Source organism: Phoenix dactylifera, chromosome 6, assembly GCF_009389715.1.
Source record: "Phoenix dactylifera cultivar Barhee BC4 chromosome 6, palm_55x_up_171113_PBpolish2nd_filt_p, whole genome shotgun sequence".
Taxonomy (NCBI): Eukaryota; Viridiplantae; Streptophyta; class Magnoliopsida; order Arecales; family Arecaceae; genus Phoenix; species Phoenix dactylifera.
Genome location: NC_052397.1, coordinates 1,355,628 through 1,380,961, shown reverse-complemented (window position 1 = coordinate 1,380,961; position 25,334 = coordinate 1,355,628). Strand labels below are relative to the sequence as shown.

At 37.7% G+C, this 25,334-nt stretch overlaps 1 protein-coding gene across 1 annotated transcript; it reads right to left on the bottom strand.

Annotated features, from left to right (window-relative positions):
• Positions 1 to 1,990: 1,990 nt before the first annotated feature.
• LOC103701978 lies at positions 1,991 to 22,615 on the bottom strand. Its single transcript, XM_008784220.4, has 21 exons — positions 22,166 to 22,615; positions 19,250 to 19,312; positions 17,284 to 17,636; positions 17,078 to 17,168; positions 16,916 to 16,993; positions 16,769 to 16,828; positions 16,584 to 16,688; positions 12,858 to 12,968; positions 11,040 to 11,081; positions 10,699 to 10,815; positions 10,431 to 10,627; positions 7,007 to 7,290; positions 6,785 to 6,906; positions 6,613 to 6,655; positions 6,441 to 6,532; positions 5,744 to 5,792; positions 4,183 to 4,253; positions 3,937 to 4,056; positions 3,288 to 3,376; positions 3,014 to 3,059; positions 1,991 to 2,333 (listed from the first exon to the last, which is right to left on the bottom strand). The coding sequence occupies exons 1-21, from the start codon at positions 22,370 to 22,372 to the stop codon at positions 2,286 to 2,288; spliced, it is 2,388 nt and encodes a 795-aa protein (XP_008782442.2). The 5' UTR covers positions 22,373 to 22,615; the 3' UTR covers positions 1,991 to 2,285.
• Positions 22,616 to 25,334: the final 2,719 nt, after the last annotated feature.

The following is a 25,334-nucleotide window of genomic DNA, read 5'->3' as shown; positions in this document are numbered from 1 at the left end:
ATTGCCTCCATTTACGGACTGGTGGCTGTGAAACGAGTGGCTTCCTTTCTATTGCCCTTTTCTTGAAATAAAAAACAAACAAACAAAAAAAAAACTTTAGGTTTAGAGTTTACAGCACGCGGGCGGTTCAGCCATGGAGGATGGATTCAGGATGCGGATAAGTTCGTGCACTAAACGCGACTTTGAAATGTCATCTGGACCCACCTTGACTAGTCGACCAGATAATGGGTTAGGTAAGTAAATAATTGGATGCAGAAAAGGAAAGGCCATCCGTTTTGGCGCGGAATAGAATCCATGAGCGGACCCACCTATCTCTCATGCAACCAGCCTTTATGAGCTGGCCTGGATTTGTTTGACGTATTAGTGAGAATTTCCCCAAAGTGGCCATAAAATGCTAAACAGCTATATAGTAATGCATGTAAAATACAATAGCAACAAACACTTTGGCAGCCATAGGCATAAGAAGACATAAGGAACTACTACATGACAAGTAAACAGCTATCTAGTGCACAAAATACTTGCAAGTAAACATCTAACAATAAAACAATCTCACATATTTCTGTTTTTTTTGCAGATGATTATTTTTTGGTAGCCAAAGCTACTGTAAAGGACAGTAAATGCAATTTAGTAGTCCTACAAAGAATGAAACTTGTACTTATTTGGGTGTACCGGTATTTGGGAAGTGCAAATGTTAATCCACTATCAGGCAAAATTTGGAGGAGAATCGGCAGTTGGAAATGGAAGATGTCATCTTTTGATGGAAGGAGAATTCTCATTCAGTCTATTCTCTACTCAACAATGTCGTTTGTTTTAGCCAACTGCGCTGTGCCGCTGAGAGTGCTGGATAGAATGGAAGACGTAATGAGGCGCGTGGCATGCACTCCAGCTGATGGTTTCCAAGAGTACGTGATTTAAAACCAGCTGCACAGTACGTACACTGATATATTCCCATGTGCGTATGAAGGCAGGCAATAATAAGATTACGTTCCTTTCCATGTCCATGTTTGATAGTAATGGACGCCAATATTTTCCAAGTGCTCTACACAGAAGAAGTTATTCTACTCAAAGAAGGAAGGCATCCTCCAGGAGAAATGAAGTCGGAGCTTCTCGGCAACTGATGGAATGGGATGGCCACCGGACCGTTCAAGCAAGGCATGTTCTGGAACGAAGACGAGGATTTAGAGTCACTAGATAGAAACGGCGGATTGTTCTAATTCGACAACAGCTGCTCTCTAGTTCTCTCTCCTACCTTTCCAAGATAGCAATGCGATCGCTGCTTGCCGATAAACCGAAGAAGGTGGTGATTACAGCAAAATGAAGGCACAGATCGGAACAAGATGAGCCTTCCGAAATATCTGAGAGCATCCAATGTGACCTGAAGGAAATGCTCCAATGTTTCACTAGGGTCGAGATCAGGGTTATTTTCACGCTCCTCGAGGCACCTGATAACGTCGTGTTTTGAGTTTGACAATTTCTTGAAGCATTTGCCAAAACTAGGGATAGATCGCATAACTTTTTTTGTACAAACAAGCTAGCCAATCCATTGCCACTTCCCCACTCGCAACCTCGACCCTCGTCCAAGTGCTTAAGGAGAAGGACATGTCATGAGATACCTCCATGTCGACCCCATGGCTCTCAAAGAACGTCATGCCAGGCTAGTTGACCCTGCTGAAGACCATGAACCCCGATCTTCCACCTGATGATAGGACAAAGTGACCCTGTTGAAGACCATGAGCCCCAGATCCAGATATGGACGCCATCGAAGCCTGCACTCTTGGCATGACCGCCCTAGTAGTCCTCCTCGCAGGGCACCACGCCCACCCCAGCCTTGGCCAGCAAGTAGGCCAACACCAAACCCCTGATCCCTGCTCCCTCGGCGGCCACCAGCATTTCCGTTCTCTTTATCCATGTAAGGTAGGTGGGGTATCAAGTTGAAGAGCCTCCCATGTAAGGTAGCAAGCCAGTTATGTGTAATCCATAGACCAAATCCTAGAGACAAACCAAATTAGTCATTCCAAGAATCTCGTCTATGCCACATACGCGTCCCAAAACAATGTTCTATTTTCCAAGAAATAGTCAACTAAAGTAAAAGACAAGAATGGAGAAAGAGAGCATGGAGAAAAGAATTATACAATAAAGGCCTTGAAAAATAGGCAATGGTCTCTGCAGCAGGTGGTAGTACAATGGCTGCAGCTTTCTCATGAAATATGCACATCTAAATGTATACAAGCTAATAATTGCATATCTACTTCATAGCCAATCCTGCATTGCATGGTTCCTGAAATCTACTTGAAGAACAGACCCCTTTTCCTCCCTTTTCTCTTCTCCACAGCCTGTATTAAAAAACAACAACAACAACAACAAAAAAATCAGCTATACAGCTGTGCTGCTAGGTTCAGGGTTCAGACAAGATTTGAAGTTCTTCATAAAAATTAAGTGCCCCTCTTTTTTCTGGTTCCCTGTGAGAAATAACATAATATACAAGTAACGCAAAGAGTAGGACAAGCCGCATGATAGGTCCTTCTACCAACTGAGATGCTCAGGACAAAAATGAACTGCAGATTTACACTCCTCTAAAAAACAGCGCACATACATAGAACATACCCAAAACCAATAAACAGGTTGCATCATAAAAAGGCAGACACAGACATGGTAGCCCTTAAGTAACACATGCATGCCTCTGCCAATTAATTCCAAGGTCCATAATCACATTCGTCTATAGTCATGGTATTTGATTTTACATTGGTCTGGTGCACTAGGTTTTAAAAGCTAGTGAAAGACATGTTGATAATGTGGAATAAGAAACACATTTCTGCCCATAAATTTCAAACAATTCTTCTTGGCATCTGTTCACATACTATTTATCCGAACACCGCATCACTGGCAAATAGCACATAAACTAAGATCCTACATATAGCGAAGTAGAAAGCAAATATAAATTAGCACTGCAAAAATATACACCAATTTCATTATTTTCAAACTGCATCTAAATAATGGAGAATTAAATTGATACCATCATTTTAAACAATCTCATGGTGAGCACGATGGTATCTCGTAACCTGCCAAAAATCACAGAAAGAGGATCATGAGTAAGAGTGACGGTTTTGTGGAAATTTGAACAATATCGCTTTGCCAAATTAGGAGGTAGCAGAAAACTGCAAAGCATGCCCTGACTATGAAAAATCCTGTCTTGGATAATGTCTCTTGAACAAGCCTAGAAATACTGGGCCATTTAGTCTGGGATATAAATAAACCGAACAATAAGTAGCAGGTAAATTGGAACTTACGGGCTACTGTCTGCTGTCTTTAAGAGAGATTCAGAACCATCGGCACATCGAATTAAAAACTCAGCAGGACGTCCATATGGAATAGTAATCTGCAGGAGTATAATATATCAGATGTCAGGCTTGGTATTTGGTATGCATAGCTCACAAGATACTTGCAAATACACATGACCCTGATGTAAGAAACAAAAAGAGAGGAAAATATGGGGGAGGGTTAACAAGAAGTACATAGGTGGGTATACATATATTTCTTTTCGTGTATTAAATGATTTGCATTGCATGAGTTGGGCACTAAGTTCTTAATTATATCTAATGTCATAAATCTAAATCAGCACTATCTGAATCTTGTTTCATCATTCTATGGTTACTTTCATTGATTCCTCAAGTGCAAGGTACAATGTTTCAGGAATGTTAACATACTTCCTTAACAGCAACAAGAAAACAAAATCAATTAACCATTCAAGGGCCGGGTGAAATCTCATCTCTTCCTATGTCAAATCATCCCATAGTTCTGGGTGTTCAAAAAGCAAATGAATAAACCAAGCAAATGGAAAAAATTTGTCATGTGTTGACTCATTCAAATTAATGTCACATATATGACCATCCATACTTTCATTGCCTAGTCACTTCATCAACAGGTGAAGAATCATACATTAGTTTGTGCGTGAAACTTCTCTGTAACAACAACACCACGTGGCCCAGTGCTCTTTATGCTGTAACCTTCCCTCTTGATTGCCAAAATAGCATGCTCCCATATATCTATAAATCTAACCTGAAAATGAATAATATTGCACAGATTAATTGTCTAAATAACTCGATAAGATGAAAATGTAATTGTATTGTGATTCTTTTAGAATGAAAATTCTAATAGATAGAAGTTGGGAAGTAGCCTGTATACCGATAATGAAACTTCGAAAGACACATGTCCAACTGAAAGAGTTTTTTTGATCTGCTCATGCATTTCAGGATCTGTTTGAAATTAAAGAAAAGCATGTCATAATACCGGAAAGAGTTCACAGTTTAGTATGCATCATCCAAAATTCTATAATATGACAAAGCTTATGCAAAGCTAAATTCTCTAAATCAACAACTAATAACACCAAGATAACAATAAAATATTGAACATAAATTTCTTTCTGAGGGGAACATAAAGAAATTGAAATAAAAAAGAAAAGAACATGACAGACCTGGGGCAATATACAATAGTTTATAAATCATTTTCAAAAAGCATGTACAAGTTCTTAAAGAAAATTCATGCAACCACTGATACAAGATCAAATTCATAAAAAATAACTTGGCTACACATTTATAAACAGTTAAAATCTATTCAAAATAGTCAAGATATTAGTCAATGTAGTTTTTAAGTCATACAAAGCAGTGCCGAATGACAGGCCTCATTTTTATCAGTTTGTTTTGCATGTTGTGAGAAAAAAGAACCAATTAATAAACTATGAGACAGAGTTTACAAGATATTCATATAGTCATAGTTTATGAATTAGAACTTCAAATATATATATATATATAGAGCATGCACTAGTTAAACCTCCAAGCAAGGCATTATAAATCCAACAAACAGTAGCATTAACAGTTAAAAGGAATAAGACTTCTTATACGTTCCTAACAAGCACCTGACAGTCTGAGACAACAAATCCTCATGCCATATGAATTGGGTTATGCCATAATACATCATGATTATTGAAAAGGAAAAGCAAAAATATAGTCTATAGACGTGGTTGCTTGCAGAGGAGATTGATCAGACTGGTGGAGTCAGCAATAACTACTGTTGACTCTGAGGAATTTGCCTTACAGGACATCAATTTAAAAAAGTGTAATCACTTCTGAGTCAAGGTCTCCAACTCGGAGGAAGCTACTTAACAACAAGCAGTTCATGATCACATTTGACTTTTTCTTCGGTTTGAGAAATATGCATAGGCCAGAGATTAGTCTAAGAGTGCCACAAGCTCATCTTGAAGTTTGGTGATCATCTAATTAGGAGTATACCCTAACATTTGTGATCTGCATGCATTAGACGTCATCTTAGTGTCATAGAGGTAGGCCATCTGAGTAACTGGCCCTACTGACATGAGCATTTTTACCCATGATGTTGATGCAACATCTGTAATAGCTAACATGATTGAGTAGTTGTGTGACAATATTCTGCTTCAAATAAAATCTACCTAGGAACAAATGGGATCTATGAATACATAAAGAACTAAAAACAAAGGATTAAAATCATGAAAAGTTGATCTCCAAGAATTTAAATCATGAAATACTGCGCTCTCCAATAAAACATAAAAGCTACATAGGCTAGATACTCTTAACACAAGAAAATAACACTTCACGAATTTAAATTTCTTAAATAAGTACTAGAAAGCCACAGCAAGGCCATCAAAAATTACAAGAGCAAACACCACAAATATAGGAAAATATCCAGATGAATAAGGAAACATGTAGCTCACCGCAAGTTATCTTTCTTTGCTCATTGGCAAAAACCTTTACGAGTTCACCCTACAATCCCAAATGAGATATATTATATTAAATAATATAGACAGGTACAACAAGTAGCAGCAAGAACTTATGCATAGCTCAATATACAAGGTAAAGAGTCAGATGTATCAGTGATATGCTAGTGCTTCCTAAACAATTTATTCTGCTAGATGTGCATGCTACTGTTAGCTAATGACATAATTAACGAACCTGCACTAGTTCAAAGTTCGCATGTACAAAATCGATTTATAAAGATACCTTGTATGATCAAAGGTTCCTCCAAAACAAATATTCATTCTAATGACCTAATGTCTCTAGCAATGCAGGATGGTTAATTTGTTTTACTTTCATAACATTTGTAAAATTATTCCTTGTGATTTATTTCAAACCCATTTAGCAACCATCATAGGAGCAAACAAAAGAGAGCTAGTTTGTATGTTTGTAGGTATCTAATGTGGGGCTTGTGCATTAACGTCCTAGATGAGATGTTGATACCCCATCAGGTTTAAGGACTGTTTTTCTATCTCTCCACTTTGAAGTTTCAAAAGAGTTAACTTGGTTGAGGTCCTCACTTCCTGAAGTGTTATGTCCATAAGAAAAAAGAAAACTAATCTTACAAAAAGAAAAGCGAACTCCAAAAAAGCTGTATTATCCAATAAATCAGCTTACTTTTCTCTTCCTGTCATCCAGGGGTTGGATTTCAATGGCAAGGTATGAATCCACATCATCAGCAGTTACAAGATATGTGGGTTGTTTCGCTCCTGTAACATAACATATTGTTATAGTTGAAAGTTTCCAAAAGAAAAATATATTAAAAGAAGATGGTGAAGATAGGTTATACCTTCGATATAATTCACAGATCCATCTTCTAAATAACGTACCCACTGCAACAAATCAGAAGGGAAAGAGAATAAAGTTGTAACTATGGAGGAACCATAAAGCATTTCAATGAAAAGAAAAAATTGCTGTAACGTTTTACAAAAGTATAAAACATTGTTATTCAAGATATATACCTCAAAATTACAACTAGTGGTTCCATGGATGGAGTACCCACTTGCTTGAAGTTCGCTTCCTGGAAAGGCTTCCCCTGAAATACGAAGCCCTTCTATTGCTGGCAAAGGATCATCCTCTGCAGCTGCATGTTTTGCATGATTATCAACAGATAACACAATCATCATGGATCATTGGAGATGATCTCCAAAGCAGAATAACTAAATTTCTAAATGATGTTATACCTTCAGAAAATGAAGAACTGGGCTCCTCAAGGACTGGTGGAAGATGTGGGTAAGACGAGTTTGGGTCTTCCATTCCAGATGCCAAATAAGGAGAACCGCCAGAAGCCCAGTGAACTGAGGGTTCTCTGCCATGCTGGACTCCAGCTGCCTCAGGATCCCCCATGTCATTGCCTTTGACAAAATCCTTGAAAGATGGATTTTGACTTTTGGACTCATCAGTAAAATGTGCACCATGAGAATCGCCTTGATTAACTCGAGCTGTAGTATCTTGAGCAAAGGTATTCCTGGAACAGTACACAACATGATTACCAGATCTATGGGAATCTGCTGAATGTAAATGCCGCATCCTCCTGCAGTTAATGTTATATGAAGCGAGACAAAACTATGTCATTGAAAACGACCTTGTAGTTCTTCATCCAGCAATATATTTTGAATAATAAGATGTAATCCTTATTATTTAAGAATGGTGCTGCCACAACCCAAGACCTCACCCAAAAAGACTAGCCAAAAGGTATTATTTGAGTTCCTTGGCTCTGTATAAGTACCTAAAATCTACCCAACAAATGACCGATGTCGAACTAAACACACGCCCTCACGGATCCTCACATACCCCCACATGTAAGTTCTGGCGTCCTCGCAGGCTAAAGGTTCAAATTCATTCAAATCTAATTACAAACACCACAATATGCCCGTGGTCAGCCTCCATGAACCCATGTTACATGTCTCCTAGTCCACATACATCATGGGTCAGATCTGCTCTGATACCATTTGTCACAACCCAGGACCTCACCCAAAAAGGCTAACCAAAAAGTATTATTTGAGTTCCTTGATCCTGTATAAGTACCCAAGATCTATGTGGGACTAAACACATGAAACAACATAAACTATCCTAAAATCAATTAGTAAGATACAAAATATAAAATGATACAGTCAATTGCATACTTTTAAAGTACAACATACATACCGATATCTAAAATCTCCTCGAGTGGCGATGTCTCTCGTAGATATCCGGATCATTAGCATAATCAGGAGGCACATCAGCCCACCCCTCTAACCAAATGGCATTGTAGTCCTGTACGCTCAGTCCATAAGAAATGTTCTCTAGGTTATAACCATTCTCGAATCTCTCGCTGGAGCTCTGGTTCTGAGAGGTATCCTTTGGCTGATAATACGATTGTGGAAGGTCCATCCGAATATGCCGGCAGCAAAATTCGACCTATAAAATGCTCTAGGCTGCGTAGGATAGTAGCCACCGGAAGACGATGCCTCAAATGCACCATATCCATATCTGTATCCATATAGGTCATAGGTTGCATGTAGCTACAAGTAATAGGATTCAGTATACGACCCAGAACCTGATACGTCGATGGATCCTACTCCACGTGTGCGAGGTCATCTGCAGCTGCATCATGTCCTTCTGAATGACCTCGAGGATCTCATCTCCTAAATGCAATTATATCCTCGTGGACTCTATCAGATCATACACCGTGGTCCCTATCCTGTGTAGCATGTATAAATTGGGACACCGATGAATCGAAGACCACCCTGTGGCTGTCTCATAAATGGTGGTATGATGTCCTCCACTCTCTTTCTGGCCAGTAAATCCATGACCACTAGAATTATCATCGCCGCTCTTTCTGGTCTCTAAATTTGAGTGAAACTAACTCCACTCTCCATCGAGGCTGCAACTGCCTTTTCTTTTTTCGCTGCTAAGCAACTGCCAGCTTACCCTCCATGCCCCTTTCTGCCTGGCTATGCTGCGAGGATGGATGCCGCCCTCCTGACTAAGTCGACCAAATAGCATGGGGGCCTCGTCTAAGCAACTCTTGATCATATCTCTGGAAGGATGTCTCGGACAAGGACTCATGTGATGATCGGCTCCCCAGTAACCCCTGTGACTGTGGGTGATCGGCTGGAAAGATGCGTGGAATGTTGTGATCTGCCCATTTTCCTGCATCGACCCTAGACTCTTTGCTACGAAACTAGCCAGTTGTGGACGCGATCCTGACTCATTAAGTTTTGGCTCCTGCTACCGGCCCACAAGCCATCTGATCATGGGATCATCCTCATCGTCAACAAAAGCATTAGGGGGGAGGGTTGAAGAAGAATTGAACGTTTTGACCAAAAAAAAAAGAAGAATTGAACGAGGCTTGAGAAGTTTCTCAAGCCTTCCCAACAATTCTCCCATCATATAAAAAGACAGGAAGAGACGGAGAACTAGTTCGGAGCAGTCCAAACCGGTGCAAAGGCCGGTTCGCACAAGTTCCGCGTGGAACTGGCGGAACTGGCTGGTTTGGACCAATTTCGTCCGGTTTAGGATCGGTTCTAACCAATTCGAGACTGGTTTGGACCGGTTCCAACTGTTTCGGGTTCGATTCCGAACCCCACAAGCAAACCGACCCGGCCACACACCAAGTCAACTCAGTACGGGCCAAACCGGGTCTATCTCAACCAAGTTCCAAGTAATGCAACCTAGATAAATACCATTTCTATCAATTTTCCTTCTAGCGACCTCTAGCATATTGTCAATGTCTTTCGACTTATTGAACATAAAGATTTATGAACACGTATGGAGGGACAAGAGTGTTATCCAATTTAATATAATAGTTTACCAAAATTTCAGTTGCCTACCAGTACCTTCTTATTGTTCTTAAGAAGAACAAACATGGTAGCACCTTTAAAGTAAACTTGTGTTCCCAAATTTCTATCACCCTTCTTTCATGCCTTTATTTACTTACTGATTCATGCAAAGAATCAGTACTAGTGGAAGAAGCTCTTGCTCATCCTGAGTGGATACAAGCTCCTGAAGAGGAAATCTCTGCTACAAAGAACAAACAATGGGAAGTAATCACATTATTGAAGGGAAAGGAGCCCAGTGTTGTATACATCGGTGCTCACTAATGTTAAAACTGAATGGAAGCACTATGACATAAGTCTATTAATGAAATACTAAATTTATCTGTATAATATTGATTATTCACAGACATTTGCAATACTGGCAAACTTAAAGTCAACCACGAACTCTTCTCTCTGACTGCTACCATGTACTGGGAATTGCATTAGTTAAATCTGAGAAGTTTGCCCTACATGGAATTCTTAAAAAGTTTGTACCGGGTTTCCATAGACTTTTAAAATTTATGGTCATGACATGTCCATAAACTAAAGAAGGCGACTTGCCACCTAGAACAGTCCCAGCATAATTGGCTTAAGAAGTCCAGATATATCCCACCATGCTGGATATATACCTTGATGGGAAGAGAATAAAACAGAGAATATGAAGCTTGTCAGACAATAATGAACAAACGTTGACTTAAAAAGAACAGCTGAATTGTTATCTGATAGACAATCATGAAAGTAATATAATAGTAAGCAGAAAATTCAACAATCAGAGCATTATAAATGGCCAGAAATCATTTAGGTTCACCTGCTTATGGGAGGAGAGGTTCTCTCCAAGTTATCATGGTCGGGAATCTTTGTAGCAAGACCACTTGGACCAGTTTGGCGATTTCGGTTCCCTAGTACCTCCCAGTCATCTCTTGTTTGAATGTTGGAAGGAGAAGAAATTGGAGATTGTGCATGAGGATATGCTGGTTGCGGCACAATTTCAAGGCTATTCTTGTTCTAACAAGCAAAAGAAATTTAGAGAGAACTGAAATCAGAGAATTAAAAAGAAGAAAGATGTATGATCATACAGGAGTAGCCATTGCTGCACCAAGAGGATGAGAAGGCGATTGTGGAGGAAAGCTTGTGTTGTTTGATGATTCTGCACGCCACGGAGCTAACTGGTACTGAGACTCCTTTAGTTTTTCCTGCACCATCCAAGTTTGCACATAAGGTGATTTCTGTGAGAAAATATCAGCTCCGAGCAACCATAATATGCTCACTACCATACATGAAAGTTTATGTAGAGGTGACATTTATTAAATGCACGAAAGTTTTGTAAAGGTGCCAAATTAAATGCAAGATCTAGAGTTCTAGACTAATAAATCAACAAATGCATACTTCATGTTATCCTTAAATAAATATAACATACCTCAGTAATGATGAGTTTCTCCTGCAAATGTTTAAACAAAACCTGCAAGAGGCAAGTCCACCACAATAAGATGCCAAATCCCAAAATGCAACAACCTGTATCTAGTCAAAAGCCAGAAGAATGTAATTTATTTTCATATTTAGGAGTGTTGAACTTAAGTTCACTGGAAGGCAAAGAAATGATGTTACAGTTTTTATTTTTTTTATTTATGGAAATCAAGTTTAATGAGATTGCAAAAGGTTAATATAGCCATTTTAAATACTATTCTAAAGTTCAATATTTCTTTTTTCCTTAACGAATTCTAAGGTTCAATATCAGTAAGAATAACTCGTCATCACCAAGGGGGGGAAAAAAAGAATAAAGAAGAGAAAAGACAAACACTATACAACTTAATTTGTGCGTGTATGTTTTTTCCCCTCTTGAGGAGAAAATTGGGACCTGGAAGCATACATCCTAACACCACAGCTTTTACATGTCAAAAAAGGAGAATTTGGAAGATAGCACCATAACCTAATAAAATCACCAGACAGGTGAGACATGGATGTGGGCAACCTGCCAAACCTCCAACCCATGAACCCCTCATTTCCTCTAAATAGACATAATGAAAAATAAATAGTTGAAGTAACATCATTGTACCAGCTGCAAACTCAGCAGAAAAAAAAAACAGGCAGAAGACAGAAATTACTTATACACAAAAGCCACCGCCGCATAATAACCACCGTAATATATTGTTTCCCGGGTATCACACGCCAAGATGAGTATTGGCACACACTGAAAGTACAAAGACAAACATATAGAGTAATAATTTATTAATATAAGCATGATTCGTCATACCGGTACCAGGCCCGTAGCGACACAATAGAGAGAGCAAGGGAGAGAGAGATGGGGAATGGAAGAGAGATGGAGAATGGAAGAGGGAAGACGGGAGGGAGATAGAACGGGCTCTAGAGGATGTTGGTGGGGCACCAGAGGGGCGCCGAAAGGTGCCAGAGGGCCGGAGCAAGGGCTCCGCCCTTCAGACCCCTGTTTCATTGCCGCAGAGAGCCGGAGCAGGGGATCCGCCCTCCAGACAGCCCACCCTCCCTCTCTCTTTTTTTCTCTCTTCTCCCTCTCCCCCTCCTGTCGGTTTCTCGTTTTGAATGCTGGAATCGTCCCGATCCGCCGCCGGCATGGCTCAATACGTCCCAAACCGGGCAGTTCAAGACGGTTCCGCATTCCTTGACTATAAGTCTATAGCTATATTAGTATAGTATTATATATTATCAGTTTGATAAAGTAATAATATATTACTATAACTAACAATGTTATTCGTTATAAAATTAGCAAAGTCAAAGTTGCATCACTCACAATTGGCCACACAGTGTTCTTTTCTGTAAGTGCACCAACAGAAAAACCAAACAACTGTCATGCAATTAAAAATGTACTAATTCTGAATGCTTGTTATTATACATACAGTTTTGCCAACTAAATGCAATGAAACAACCCTCTTCAGAAAATGGTTACTTAATACATGAACTGCGAAGTCAACATGGTTAATTTCATCAAATCCATATAATGTACGTCACTGTAACATATAAGCACGGGCATTTTAATTGCGTCAATTAAGGATATATTTTTCATCTAAGTTGGGCCATGTACAACCAAAATCACTGCTGCACATGTTCAGAATAGCTTGAAATTTTCATGGTTCTGTGTTGACAACAAGGAATATAATACAAAAAAGAATATTCACAGATCAATAAACATTTAGGATAATATTTATGGGACATAAATTTATGATAAGCTCTATTGTTATTGCACAAACAGCAATCTACAAACCTTTAAATTACTAACAATGGATTGAGCATCAAGCACAGAAGGCTGGAGGCCATATTCTGAAAGAAGAGGCAACAAAGAAGATACAAATGTAGACCTTTCCTGCTGTGCTGCCTGTAGAGAAAAGAGAACTGAATTCAACATTTAGCTATATTATTCTGATAAGTAAACGACAGTGCTGAAGGTAATTAAAAAGCAAATTAACATGCTACTTGCAGCTGACAAGAATAAGCAACATCCCACAAACATAAATTGGTAAGCACAGAGGTCCAAACATATCTTAGTGAAAGCAGGAAAGGTTGCAACACTCGACTTAGTACAGCTCAACATAAAAACCTATTTAGTATCAAATGAATGAAATGCAAACACTTGGCACTAAAAACCTATTTAGTATCAAATATAGCGGAGCACTGGTAATAATAACAGTTGCTCAAAATATTCCAACTGCTAATAAGCATAGGACATTTATAGATGCAACTGCTGCTGCATGGACAGCTCATACTGCACATTTTTTTAAATTATGATACAGATGATTATAAATATTCTCCTTTCTCATTAAATGCACAGTTTTCATGCTCAGGTGAAGAAAGGAAAAGGGGTCTAGTGTGAAAAAAAATGGAGATTGACTATAAGTCAAGGTATTCAGACTATAGTAGAATGAAGAAACAGTTGAGAATGCACTCATTCACCAATACAAGTTCAAACCTCTATTCCCTCCAACTCTGGCAATAAGTCAAGGTTGTTTCTGAATAATAAGGATCTTCATTAACCAAAAAAGCCACAAATCTGCGTAAACCATTTGGTCATCGTGGGAAGACCTTTTGAAGTAAGAAATAAGCCTATTCCATCTAGTTAATGTAAAGGAATTCTTATAGCAGACCTCAGTGTCAGAGGTCTATTTCAAAATGTAAGAGCTGGCACAATCAAACACCAGACACACCAATTACTCAAGAGTAGATGTATTTATGCAACTAGTGTTACCTATCCAGTCCCTTTTTCACAACTTAATTACAGCCTAAGGTTCACATGTGTTGCACATGACAAATATTTAAAGTTAAAAATCTTAATTGCTCACTATAAGGAAAAACTCACAGAAACAAAAGTTATTTTACATATCTCTTCGGGTTGCAAAATAAAAGTAACCAAGGAAACAATGACAAATTACAGATATCTAGCATTGTATTATCCAATGGTCAAGTCAATGGATGATGTGTCCATACATAAATAGCACATAGAAAATTGGAAGACCTCATGCCATGACAATAAATAACAGTCATTAGAACACAACAACAACAGTTTCAGGACACCTCCAACATTATGGTGCACACAATATAAAAAGCAGCAGCAATTCTGTCCTAGTAGCAACTAAAATTCTGCATTTCATCCTAAACCATCCTAAAGGTTATGGCCTAATCACATAACAAACTACATAGTGTACATTGCAACAGCCACTTTATTTAATATTATATGATATTTTATTAAAATTATGTTCTTAATCTAAATATCTATAATATGGTCAAGTACAACAATGACTACAACTCTCTGTTATGACAACTGTTTTAATTATTGTCATCTGATCTCCCGGGCAAAATAATGTTCAATATTAAAATATCTCTAAATGATTCAAAAATAGTTTTTCACATGACCAAATAATGTCATCCAACTATTTATATTAAGTACAATTTTTTGAAGGAACCAAATAACAGTCACTACTTAAACACTAAAACTCTGTTAACAAGTAGTCAGGGTTCCTCCAAGCCATTGTAATCACTATTATTATAAAATATAAGCAGGATCTATACAGTGGAACTGTAGAAGGAATGGTGTATAGAATAACTAGTTGGGATGTTTGTGGTATTTGCTATATGTTGGGGAGCATGATGTGAATCCAAAAAGGCCAGGACAAAAAGCAGGCAGACTAAAGCCCCAGTTTTCTCAGGTCCAAGATAGTTTTGTTTGGACATGAAATGCGGTGCTTTCATCCAGGCTGGCAAGGAAGAAAGTTCTGCTTCCTGTATCTATATACTATTATAATGCAAACTTGGTGGATTCCACTCCACCCCCAAGTTGGACTCCACTATAATATGTTTTTTCCCTAAACACTGGTAAATATTGAAGTAAATCCGGGTGTTTCTGAACTCTCCCCCAGATGTATTAGTTTTTTCCTTTTTTCCCCCACCCTACTTAAGCACCCATCCCGAAAATTGGACCATTTCTCCAGCCTATATCTCAAAAGCACAGAATCACATGCAAACCATGCTAGTACAGTAAAATTGCAATTCACTGTATGAAAGTGAGTAGTTACATGTTTCCATATAACAGCACATGGGGAAATCTGTTACCCCTTTAAGAAAAGATACTTCTTGAAAGAATTAGCTAGGAATATAAATCAAACAATTGGCCTCTTCCATATTAATGCATAAAGGAGATTTTCCAAGTCTTTTGAGCTCCAAAAAGTTGACCTCCAAGAACAAAAATAATATTGGAGGAGATATAGGAGTTGCACCAATTAAGGACTAATGGATAACTGATTCAAATGCTATAGACATGTACAGTGAAGACATTAAGGGGCTCCAGTATGGAGGTGTACTTCAATGTTTGATGATGTTAGGAGAGAATGTGACGATCTACGCTAAGTCGCTAACAGGGATGGGAGTTGTAAGAAAGTATATGGAAAGGCTTGAAATAACATTAGAGATAGCTCTAAATATGAATAGTGGTTGAATGGGAGTTCAGTAAGCCAACCACACATAGTCTAGACAAGGCTTGGTTATGGTGGTGCTCAAAAATTGTTGTATGTTTTCATCTTATAAAAGTTTTCTCCACCAAAGTTGGTAAAGCTTTAAATGTCAACCTTATTTTTCTTAGACTACCATCCACTGTCCATGCTTCACCCTTGCAATGCCTAATACACAATTAGGACTATTTATTTCCAGATATACAGAAGCTGCCTCTATGGGTTCCAAATCCAAAAGCATTTAGGATTACTAACTGGGTTTGGATTTGAGTTTGAAAATATAGTTGCCAACTTGATCTGTCGGATCCAACCCATTTACCAACCAATCTATATGTAGAGAGATATACTGGATTCCTGCATAAGTAAAAGCTTACTATCAACTTTCTATGTAAGAGTGTATGTAGGAGTGGCATGGATGTCAATTGTTCTGTAATGTAAGAATAAGAAATCACGCAAATTTATAAAATTAAACGATGATATTATTAATGAGTTAATTGTCTCTATCGATACTGATTATGCATTATTAGACAAATGAGTTGCCAGTGAACATGAAAGAGCTAAGCAAATCATATAGGGAGAATTGCATAGATTAATAACTTATGTGTAGTAAATCTGAGCAAAGCAGTGATATATTCCATTGAAAGAATACAGACTAACATGCATATAGAATAAAAGCAAATATAAACCATTATGATTAGAAGACAGGAATTTATAAAATAAGTTGCTTGAGAAGCCAAAAAACTCTATGCCCAAGAAATCATAGGATTCCTGTACATTATATATTTTGAACATATAAATGGAACAGATGGGATTATTGCATCTTAAACCACATTTTAGTGATTAAGCAATAAATACAACCAGTATATGATGATGAGACCAAAAAAAAGTATTTGATGGCAATTAGCCTTTCAAAACCATTATGCAGATGAAAAATTAACAGCTCCATATGTGAAGTTATTAAAACAGAGTTCAATGATCAGCTGAAATAGTACTTGCAATGCATATGTTAGACGAATGTTTTCCTCAATTATATCTTGTCTGTAGGAAAGGGCTTTTGATGCAGCATCAACCAAGTCCTGCTGTTGCTGATCGAATGCCTGGAAAACATTTATTTCAAAAATGATATCCTGTGCCTTGAGTAATGATGGGATGTAGAGATATTAGGAAACTTGCTTACCAACCGCATATAAGCAATGCGTTTTTCTAGAGTATATTTCTCATTGCGTATTTGTGCTTCCTATAGAATGGACCAGTCATTGAGTTAATAAAAAAGTAAGGACCACCAAAGAAGGTATAGCTTAATATTCTGATACATTTTTCTCACCTTCACTGAATAATCAGCAAGGTGTTTTCTTAACAGAGCAATCTCTTCTTCATGTTCTCTAACTTTAGTAATAAGATCCTGCATTTAAAATAACCTCCATTTTATTAATTACTACAAGATGAGGATTTGCATGAGTGCCCGTGAGCAAGACCAATAAACCACCTGTTTCCACATAATATTTGAGCTGAATTCAGATACTGGCATCAGCCCATGTCCAGATGAAGTGAGCCTCATATCAAGTTCTACCTCCTTCCTGTACCAATCAAAAGAATGAAGATACATTCTTAGCATTAGATTTTCTTCAAGACAGTCTTTTGGCATCTATAGCACATACACAGTGATGCAAAACTCTATGCAGTATGTAATACCTGCTTGGAGAGAAGGATGTTGAAGACGGCATAGAGAACTGAGATAAGCCAGCAGTTTCTGCACCACTTTGTGTACCAGGAAAATTTTTCAAGGTTCCATTTACCTTTCTGCTCTCAGAATAGTGCGGGTTCACTGTGCTTTTTTGCAAAGGAGGCTCCTCACTTTCAGGGATTCCATTCTGATGAATGACTAGAGTACCCTGGGGATTCAGTGAAGAACCAATCTCCACCCATCTTGTCCTATCTACTTCATTTCCTGCTGGAGAATTTGAGTGATGATGTTTGTAGGGATCCACGGAATGATCATCTCTTAGAGCGTCAGAAGAAGGCCTTAGAGATGTAGCCTCTGACCTCTGCCAACAAACAAAAAATACCATAGCTGCAAAAATTTAATCTCATGAAAAGAAATTGTTAGGATAACATTTTGTTTAGTTCTATAAGAACCATGTTCGTAATGTTGTAATATCCAGTCTATGAGTAAAATCAAAAAGCATGTAGAAAGTATTGAAGATACACTCATGTTATTTTTTTTAGAAGCAGAAAATTAAATGAACAGTGCAAACAGAGACCAAAAGAGACACAAAAGCCCAGCCTGTTGTATTCCAAAACTAGGTTCCGAGAAAACAGCTAAACATCTCCATATTGGATATGCTTATAGAAGACAATCTATTTATTGGTTTAAAGATTTGCTAGATGCTAGAGGGTATTGCCTGGTTAAATGGAAATAAAAGGGTGGCAGCCCACATATAACTTAATTTTGTCACTCCATATTGGATATGCTTATAGAAGACAAACTATTCATCAGGTTAAAGATTTGCTTGATTCTAGAGGGTTTTCCCTGGTTAAATGGAAATAGAAAGGTGACAACCAATATATAACTTAATTTTGTCCCTCAATTGCTCTGGAAAAAACCTCCATCAGGGAATGATGTTCCATGAAGATCTGGTTCAGTGAAGCATGAGAATTACCTTAAATGATGGTCCACCTGAGCAAGAAAGAGAAAAGGGTGGACCTGAGGCTTAATCCATCGTAGATGTTAATGTAACAGTTATGCAGACATTATCTGAAGATATCTTAATTGTGAGTGTGACTAATTATTGGGATGGTTGCTTTCAAGATCTCATGTAAAGATGCTGCAAGCACAGATGTTTTTCAGACCATGAGAATATTGTGTTTTTCTACAAACCGAATAAAAATAAGGTAAATATAAATCCAAGTCAAGGATCTAAGTACTAGTGCATATTGGTCCCTTCATCTAATCATGTTTAACTACAGATATTATGCACTATTGCATTAGTTTAAAAACTTTTACTAATTGAAACTAGCTTTTAAAAACTCCAAAGTCAGTCAATTTCTAGGACAAATGCTTAACTATTCCAACAATTGGAACCCTCCGCACTCCCGCACCATCCAACTATGACTGAGCAATTTATCCTATTTTGTGAGCATAGCCGTAACCATAACCATCCAGCCTTGTCCTATTTTGGATTGGCTTTACAAATCCTTGTTTACCAAGCATTCCAAACCACCTCAAATTTTCACAATTTTTTTCATAATTTTTCTCATAACCTCTGTCTATGTCAACTTAGGGCTTCCTCCCCACTTTTCCTGCATCCTCCAACACAGATTAAAGTACATCTATCTTTTGAAGCCCCTATAATCTTTGTTAGCAAAAACAAAAATTAGATAAAAAGAAGGTTCCAGTTATATAAGAAAATAATATTTAACTATCCCATAATACTTGAGAATAGATAATATATGCATACCAAGACAATTAACCTAGTCTTAGATTATATAAATAGCATTTTGAATGAAAAAAGAAGACTAAGCAACTACATTTGCTAATCAGTAAGATAACAGACACAATTATGAAGACTCAAAACTAATTGGAAAGACCACAATTAACCAGGAAAAAAAATGCATAGATGATAAACTTGAAGAAGACTATCAGGACAGGAGTGCTTACATATCTTTCTAGTTCTCGCGTTTTCCGCAGGAGTTCGTCCTTTAATTGGTTATTCTCTTCCAACTAAAAAAATGCAGCACTATTTAGAACTAGAGAAATGTCTGATTGCATCATCACATAATAACAGCCTTCAAATGTTGAGGGATATCCAACTAGTATGATCAATCTGTAAAAAATTACTAAAAAAGAATACTTGCAGGCATACATAAGAAAATTATGTTGCGTGCAGACAACATGAAATCAGATGTGCTGGGCAATTAATGTAATTATCATGTAAAAGTTCGGTCAATATGAACCAAGGGCATAGACCAATTCTAATTTGCAAGTTTCGCAATCTCGATATTGAACCTTGTATGGATACCATGTTGGCACAGTATCGGTATGCCCGATCCAAGGGTCAGCTCGGCATATGAACACTCAGTACATCCCCGTACTGAGTATCAGCTCAGTACGGTATGGTATTATGCCTGGTATAAGGTGATACTCATTGGTGCAAAGAACATTACTTATTTGTTATCTATTTGATCATATAGTAGAACCAAGTGAATATATATATATATATATATAGACACACAAACACACATATATATATGGACACACACACACACACACACACACATATACATATATATATATATATAAATAGAAACACACAAACACGCACACACACACATATATATATAGAAACACACACACACACACATATAAAGGCGGATAAAGCGGCTAGGATTGCAGTATAGTTGCAAGTTTTTGTAAGCATTGCATGAGCTAGCTTAGCAGCGGGGATTGAGGACCTGCAAACCCATGGGCAAGAAAACAACTATGGTTAACAGCATGTTGACCTTCAAGGTAAGCAATGCAATGAAAACTACTGACAGCAGCAGTAAGGTAATGCTGGAAGATCAAACGGTAGGGAGGATGCAAGGTTAGAAGCTGTTGATGCTAAAGGACCGATACGAGGAAATTAATAAAAGTCAATGGTGGCATGGTGCAAGGCCACACAGGACAGCACAGGGGAAAGGCCAGTTAATTGCATTGTATGTTCATAAGCAGCTTATGTTCAAGTTCAACCAGGCATGTCGCTCAATAAGGCTTGCTCCATTACTAAATGATCAGAACTTGAGACAAAGATCTACCTTTAAATAGTTCAGACAGGATGCTTAAGGATTAAGGATTACCTAGTTTGCCTTCTTGTTTGCTTGTACTTAGTTCAATTAAGTTTGGAATACTCGAATGCATGTGATATGCATGCATATGAGTGTATAGGCAAATATACATATATAATTCAGTTGTTATTCAAAGCTATTAATTCAATATCAATAATAATGGTCTGTTAGGAGATATTAAATAGTGTGTATCTTGCCAAAAAAAGGGATGTTTGGATAGCCCAAACAATTATGGCCTTTGATCCAATCAAGCCTTAGGCATGCACAGGTATGGTCAAGCATGGTCTTGAACTCTGTCAGAATCCATTTCATGCAATAATATGGAAGTCTAGTTAAACTTGATCATGATATAGCTTTATGCAATCTGACAGGCCTCAAGTTGGCTCACTTAGCAATTCTGGTTATAAGCAACAGGCTAAAGCATGCAGAGCATATTGCTACTTCTATGAAAATAGGAAAGAACCATTTAATAATTTAATGGATATTCATAAAATTTTCCCATGCTTTAGGTGCTTAAAAATTAAATTTTGATCGCCACCGTACCAAGTTGCTTTATGGTTCTACAAATTGAGTTACTGAACTGTCTTGAGCAGGATTGAATTTGCTCAGTGTATATGCATTTATCGTAAAATATGTTTTACCACCAAGATATAAAAGATTGACCAAATTCAGCTTCTAAACTTAGTTATGGCTGAATAGTTTTAATAAATTTTAGTCCTGAATTATCTAGGAATATTGCTGGCCATCTTATTCCAACCGTCTCTTTGGCTCATTTCTCACCCTAAATCATGGCTGAGACCACAATCATCTTTTCAACAACTCCACTGAAGGCTTTTCAGGAATAGTGTGTCTCCTGTTTGCAGCTGTAGTTTTTTCCTTTAATGCTTTGCATACACTAAAAGTCCATTATCTGAAAGAAAAAAAGAAAGGAAAAAAAATGTTTCTTATCTTGCTCATTGTAAGATATGGTTGGAAGTCTTGTTTTAACAATTTGACTGGAGCAATCTTGAAAAAATGTAAAGAAACTGTTGCACCATCAAATTCTAGGTACTCAAATAAATTTTACCTTAAGAACTCAAATGGTTGTTAAATAGTATGTTTCCATAACAAAACAATGGCAGGACTCAGTGAAAGCAGTGACATTATGGCTGTTTGCCTATGACAATAATTATGAAGGTATGGCCAGAACTTTCAGTCGAAGACAGTATAAACCTAACAGCTTCTAAATCTGGCTAGGGTACATATGCATGCCAGATGCCATTGAGGATCAGGAAACTGATTCTTTGATCAATGGAGTTGTTAAATCTGGACAGGGCCATAACCCTCTTCATCAGTTACAAAGCCAATTACTTATCAGACTAAACTAAAGTGCCACCTAGATAAGATAAGACAGGAAGGTTGAGTCCCCTGTTATAATCGAAATCCTCCATTGACAAGCATCTTGATGACTTTCAGCCACATTCTCAACGCACATGCCATCAAACTAGCTATCATCTCTCTTTGGACATTAAACAATAGAACGATATCATACATAAAATGATCAAGAATCCAAACTTTTGGCAACAAATTCGAAATTCACGTAAACAGTGAACAGTGGAATGCAATAAATGATCGTCCTGCATGGTCTAGAAACCAAAAAAGGAAAGCAACATACAAATTAACAAACACAAACATTGGTCAAGCTCAGTTTTCGAGCCAATCAGAGAATAAAACCATCAATATTCCAAAAAAAATCAAAAGGCAAGCTTACCTGCTGCCTGATAGTGTTCTCCGCGTCCTCCACGGCCTTAAACACCTGGAAGAGACTGTCCTTGGGGGAATCGCTGACGCCGAGGCCGGAGAACCGGTCGGCCAGGTTCCCGACCCCGGCCCCGCCCTCCGTCGACGGGATCCACGGTGGCCGGGGCTCCCGGCCGTAGGAGGCGTCCTTCCTGGGGTTCGAATCATAAGCTCCCATGGACCTCAGATCGAAAGACAGCCCGCTCACGGTAACGAATTCGACTCAAAGGAGCACAAGAAACGCGGATCGAGCGAGGTCAGAGACGAATTGGACCTCAGGGGAGGGCCGAGAGGCGGATCGGAAACCCTAGAAATGGAGAGGAATGGAGGAATTCGGGAGGGGTTGGAGATGGGAGCTCCCTCGGGTTCTTGAGGTGTTCTGTGGGAGAGAGAGAGTGCAGTGGGGTTTTGAGAGGTCGCGGAGACAAAGAAGAGTTTTATTCTTTCTTTTCGGGATTTTTGCAGATGACCCCCTGATCACAAATATATTGAGTTTCTCCAATATTTGCATAATGGTCATGTAGTATCCTACGTTTGCCCGGTAACTCCACTGCAAAAAAAAGGTTTCAAAAATTCTTCAATAATGACTATCATGGACCTTCTTACCCCCAAAAAAAAAATCATGAACCACTTTCTTAAAAATATAATTTATTTACCATCTCATTGGATTGAATCCAATATATTTTCTACGAGGAAAAGAGTGCCGGCTAACTGAGTAAATAGTTGATGCCATACTTCATAATTAACTCATAAATTTTGCATACATTAAAACCTTTTTACATATTTTTATATTTTAAATGTTTATAAATTTTATATAGATGGAAGTAAGAAAAATGCTAAAATGGTAATATAATGATTGACTAATAAATTATTATACAAAATATCTTCTCCAATATGATCATGGTAACACTGGTTTTGAATTAAGATAAGAAATTACAAATATATATTTTACTATTTTATAAGTAATTTTTAAAATGTTAATTATGACTAAATTGTAGTAATTTTTTTTTCAAGTTCCAACAATAAACAAAAGAAATAGTAGGTTATTTGAGATTATATTTTTTTTGCAGTTATAAAACTTTTATTTTATTTATTTGCAACTTTAGTTAAGTCTACTGGAACTTTCTGAAAACTGGCTGAATCTAGTTGAATTGTTGTCAACAAGAGTTTTGGACTGACGCAATGCACCCATATTAGTTTCTAGTATGTAATGTAGTTCACCCAGAACAGGAAGGGAAAAAAAAAACTGCTGTCCACAAAGGCTCATACTCTAATATGACAGATTTTGAGGGGTGTTTAATAAATATATCTTTCTTGATGGAAGTGAAATTAGTTCTCAGAGACGCCACTTAAAGGGGAGAAATTTACGGGGCTGCCATTGCAAGCGACAAGACCGGTGCGTGCATCTCCACCCGCTTAGCACGAAAATAGAGGAGGGAAATGGTCGGGAGCCCCGCGGGACCCACGCGTTCACTGCCCCGCCGGATTATCCTAACTAACCTGTTCCTCCTCTCCCGAGGCGTGCATTCCTCTCCATGATCCTCACCGTTCGATTTCCGGGATTGACGCTTATCCGACGGTTTGCATTTCTTGGAAGCGATGGGGCTCGGAGGACAGTGCGAACTGGCGAAAGCTCGGTCAAAGACACGTGGACCCAAAAGAGTAGGCGGGGCGAAGATTCCCGGAGAGGACCGATCGGGACCGTTAAAAATTGTGGTTCCGCGATGATGTTAGACTTTAGTGGTGGACTCGGTGGAAATTTTGACTCTGGACCGTTGATGGAAGACCGACTTTGCCGAATTCATTAATAAACATCAATGTCAAGTATCCTCCCTCCTAATCAAACTAAAAAAAAGAAAATGAAGCAAAAAGCTGTGAATCACAGTAATCTCGATCGCTAATCAAATACTCCAAGCTCACGATTTTTTGTATTGCACCCAAGTTTTGACGGTTTGATCACTTGGCCATTTGAGGCATGGAAGGTTGTGAAACACTTCGATAAAAGTTTAATTCCATGCATATTTGATCAAGTTAAATATCATTCCTTGATATGGCGAAGAGAACCGTAATGGAATAAAAGAAGATTAGCAGGTCAAACTTGATAATGTGAATATTGCAAGAGAATGAGAATAATTAAGCTAGCAAAAACTGTGTTGAGGGTGAAAGCAATGGAGATCCAGAACATTAAAAGTGACATAGGTTATACTTGTATGACACCAAGAAATAGGTAATGAATAGTCTACAGATGACTTGTCCAAATACAAAGATTATATGTAGCAATGGCTTGCATTCAGTAGGTATGAATGGGCAATGCAAAACTGAGTTACAATTCATCATTTGTCGTCGAATAACATAGCGCACGCATAGCACTACTAATCACTCAAAATTCACATTATAATGCAATGGGTGCAAGTAGATGGACATGATCCACTTTGTTGATCATTTTTTCAGAAAAGAAAAACACCTCCCCATCTTTTGAGCAAGTTATTATCATAATTTGTGAGAGTCGTTGCATTCATTGATCTCAAGATAACAGAGCATGTATATATATGAAAACTCTATAAAATATAGTCATTTAATTTCTCTGTAGTATCATGTGTAGAAAGTTTGTAAACTATTGAAATTATTATTCAATCTATGAAAAAAATTGATGAACTCTAATAACATAAGAAAACATGAATCTCATCTGATTTAAATATAGTCCTAGTTAATAATACTATCTCTCAAATTGTTTTTCATCATAACAATGAGGAAAAAACTATAAAACTATCTCCATTAATTATGAAACTAGACATGCTCTTAAATACCATCCAATTCAATAACATATCACATTTAATATGGGAAAGTGAAAAGAAAATACAAATAGCATCATTGGTTGATTTTGAAAGATAGGTGTGCTAAATAGGTTTCATTAGAGCAAATAATTGTTACGTAGATGATGTAGAATAGAATGTAGAATAAGAAAGGACTAGTTATTTTATATAATGAATGGTACCAATAATTTTGGCATCGCTCATGTATTTCCATGCATCATAACTCTATTCAATTATTGATTCTCTTTCTTCCCATCATATCCATTGCAACAAGATTGCCAAATGAAGCTAGTAAGATAGGTGGACCAATAGAAACTTAATAAACCA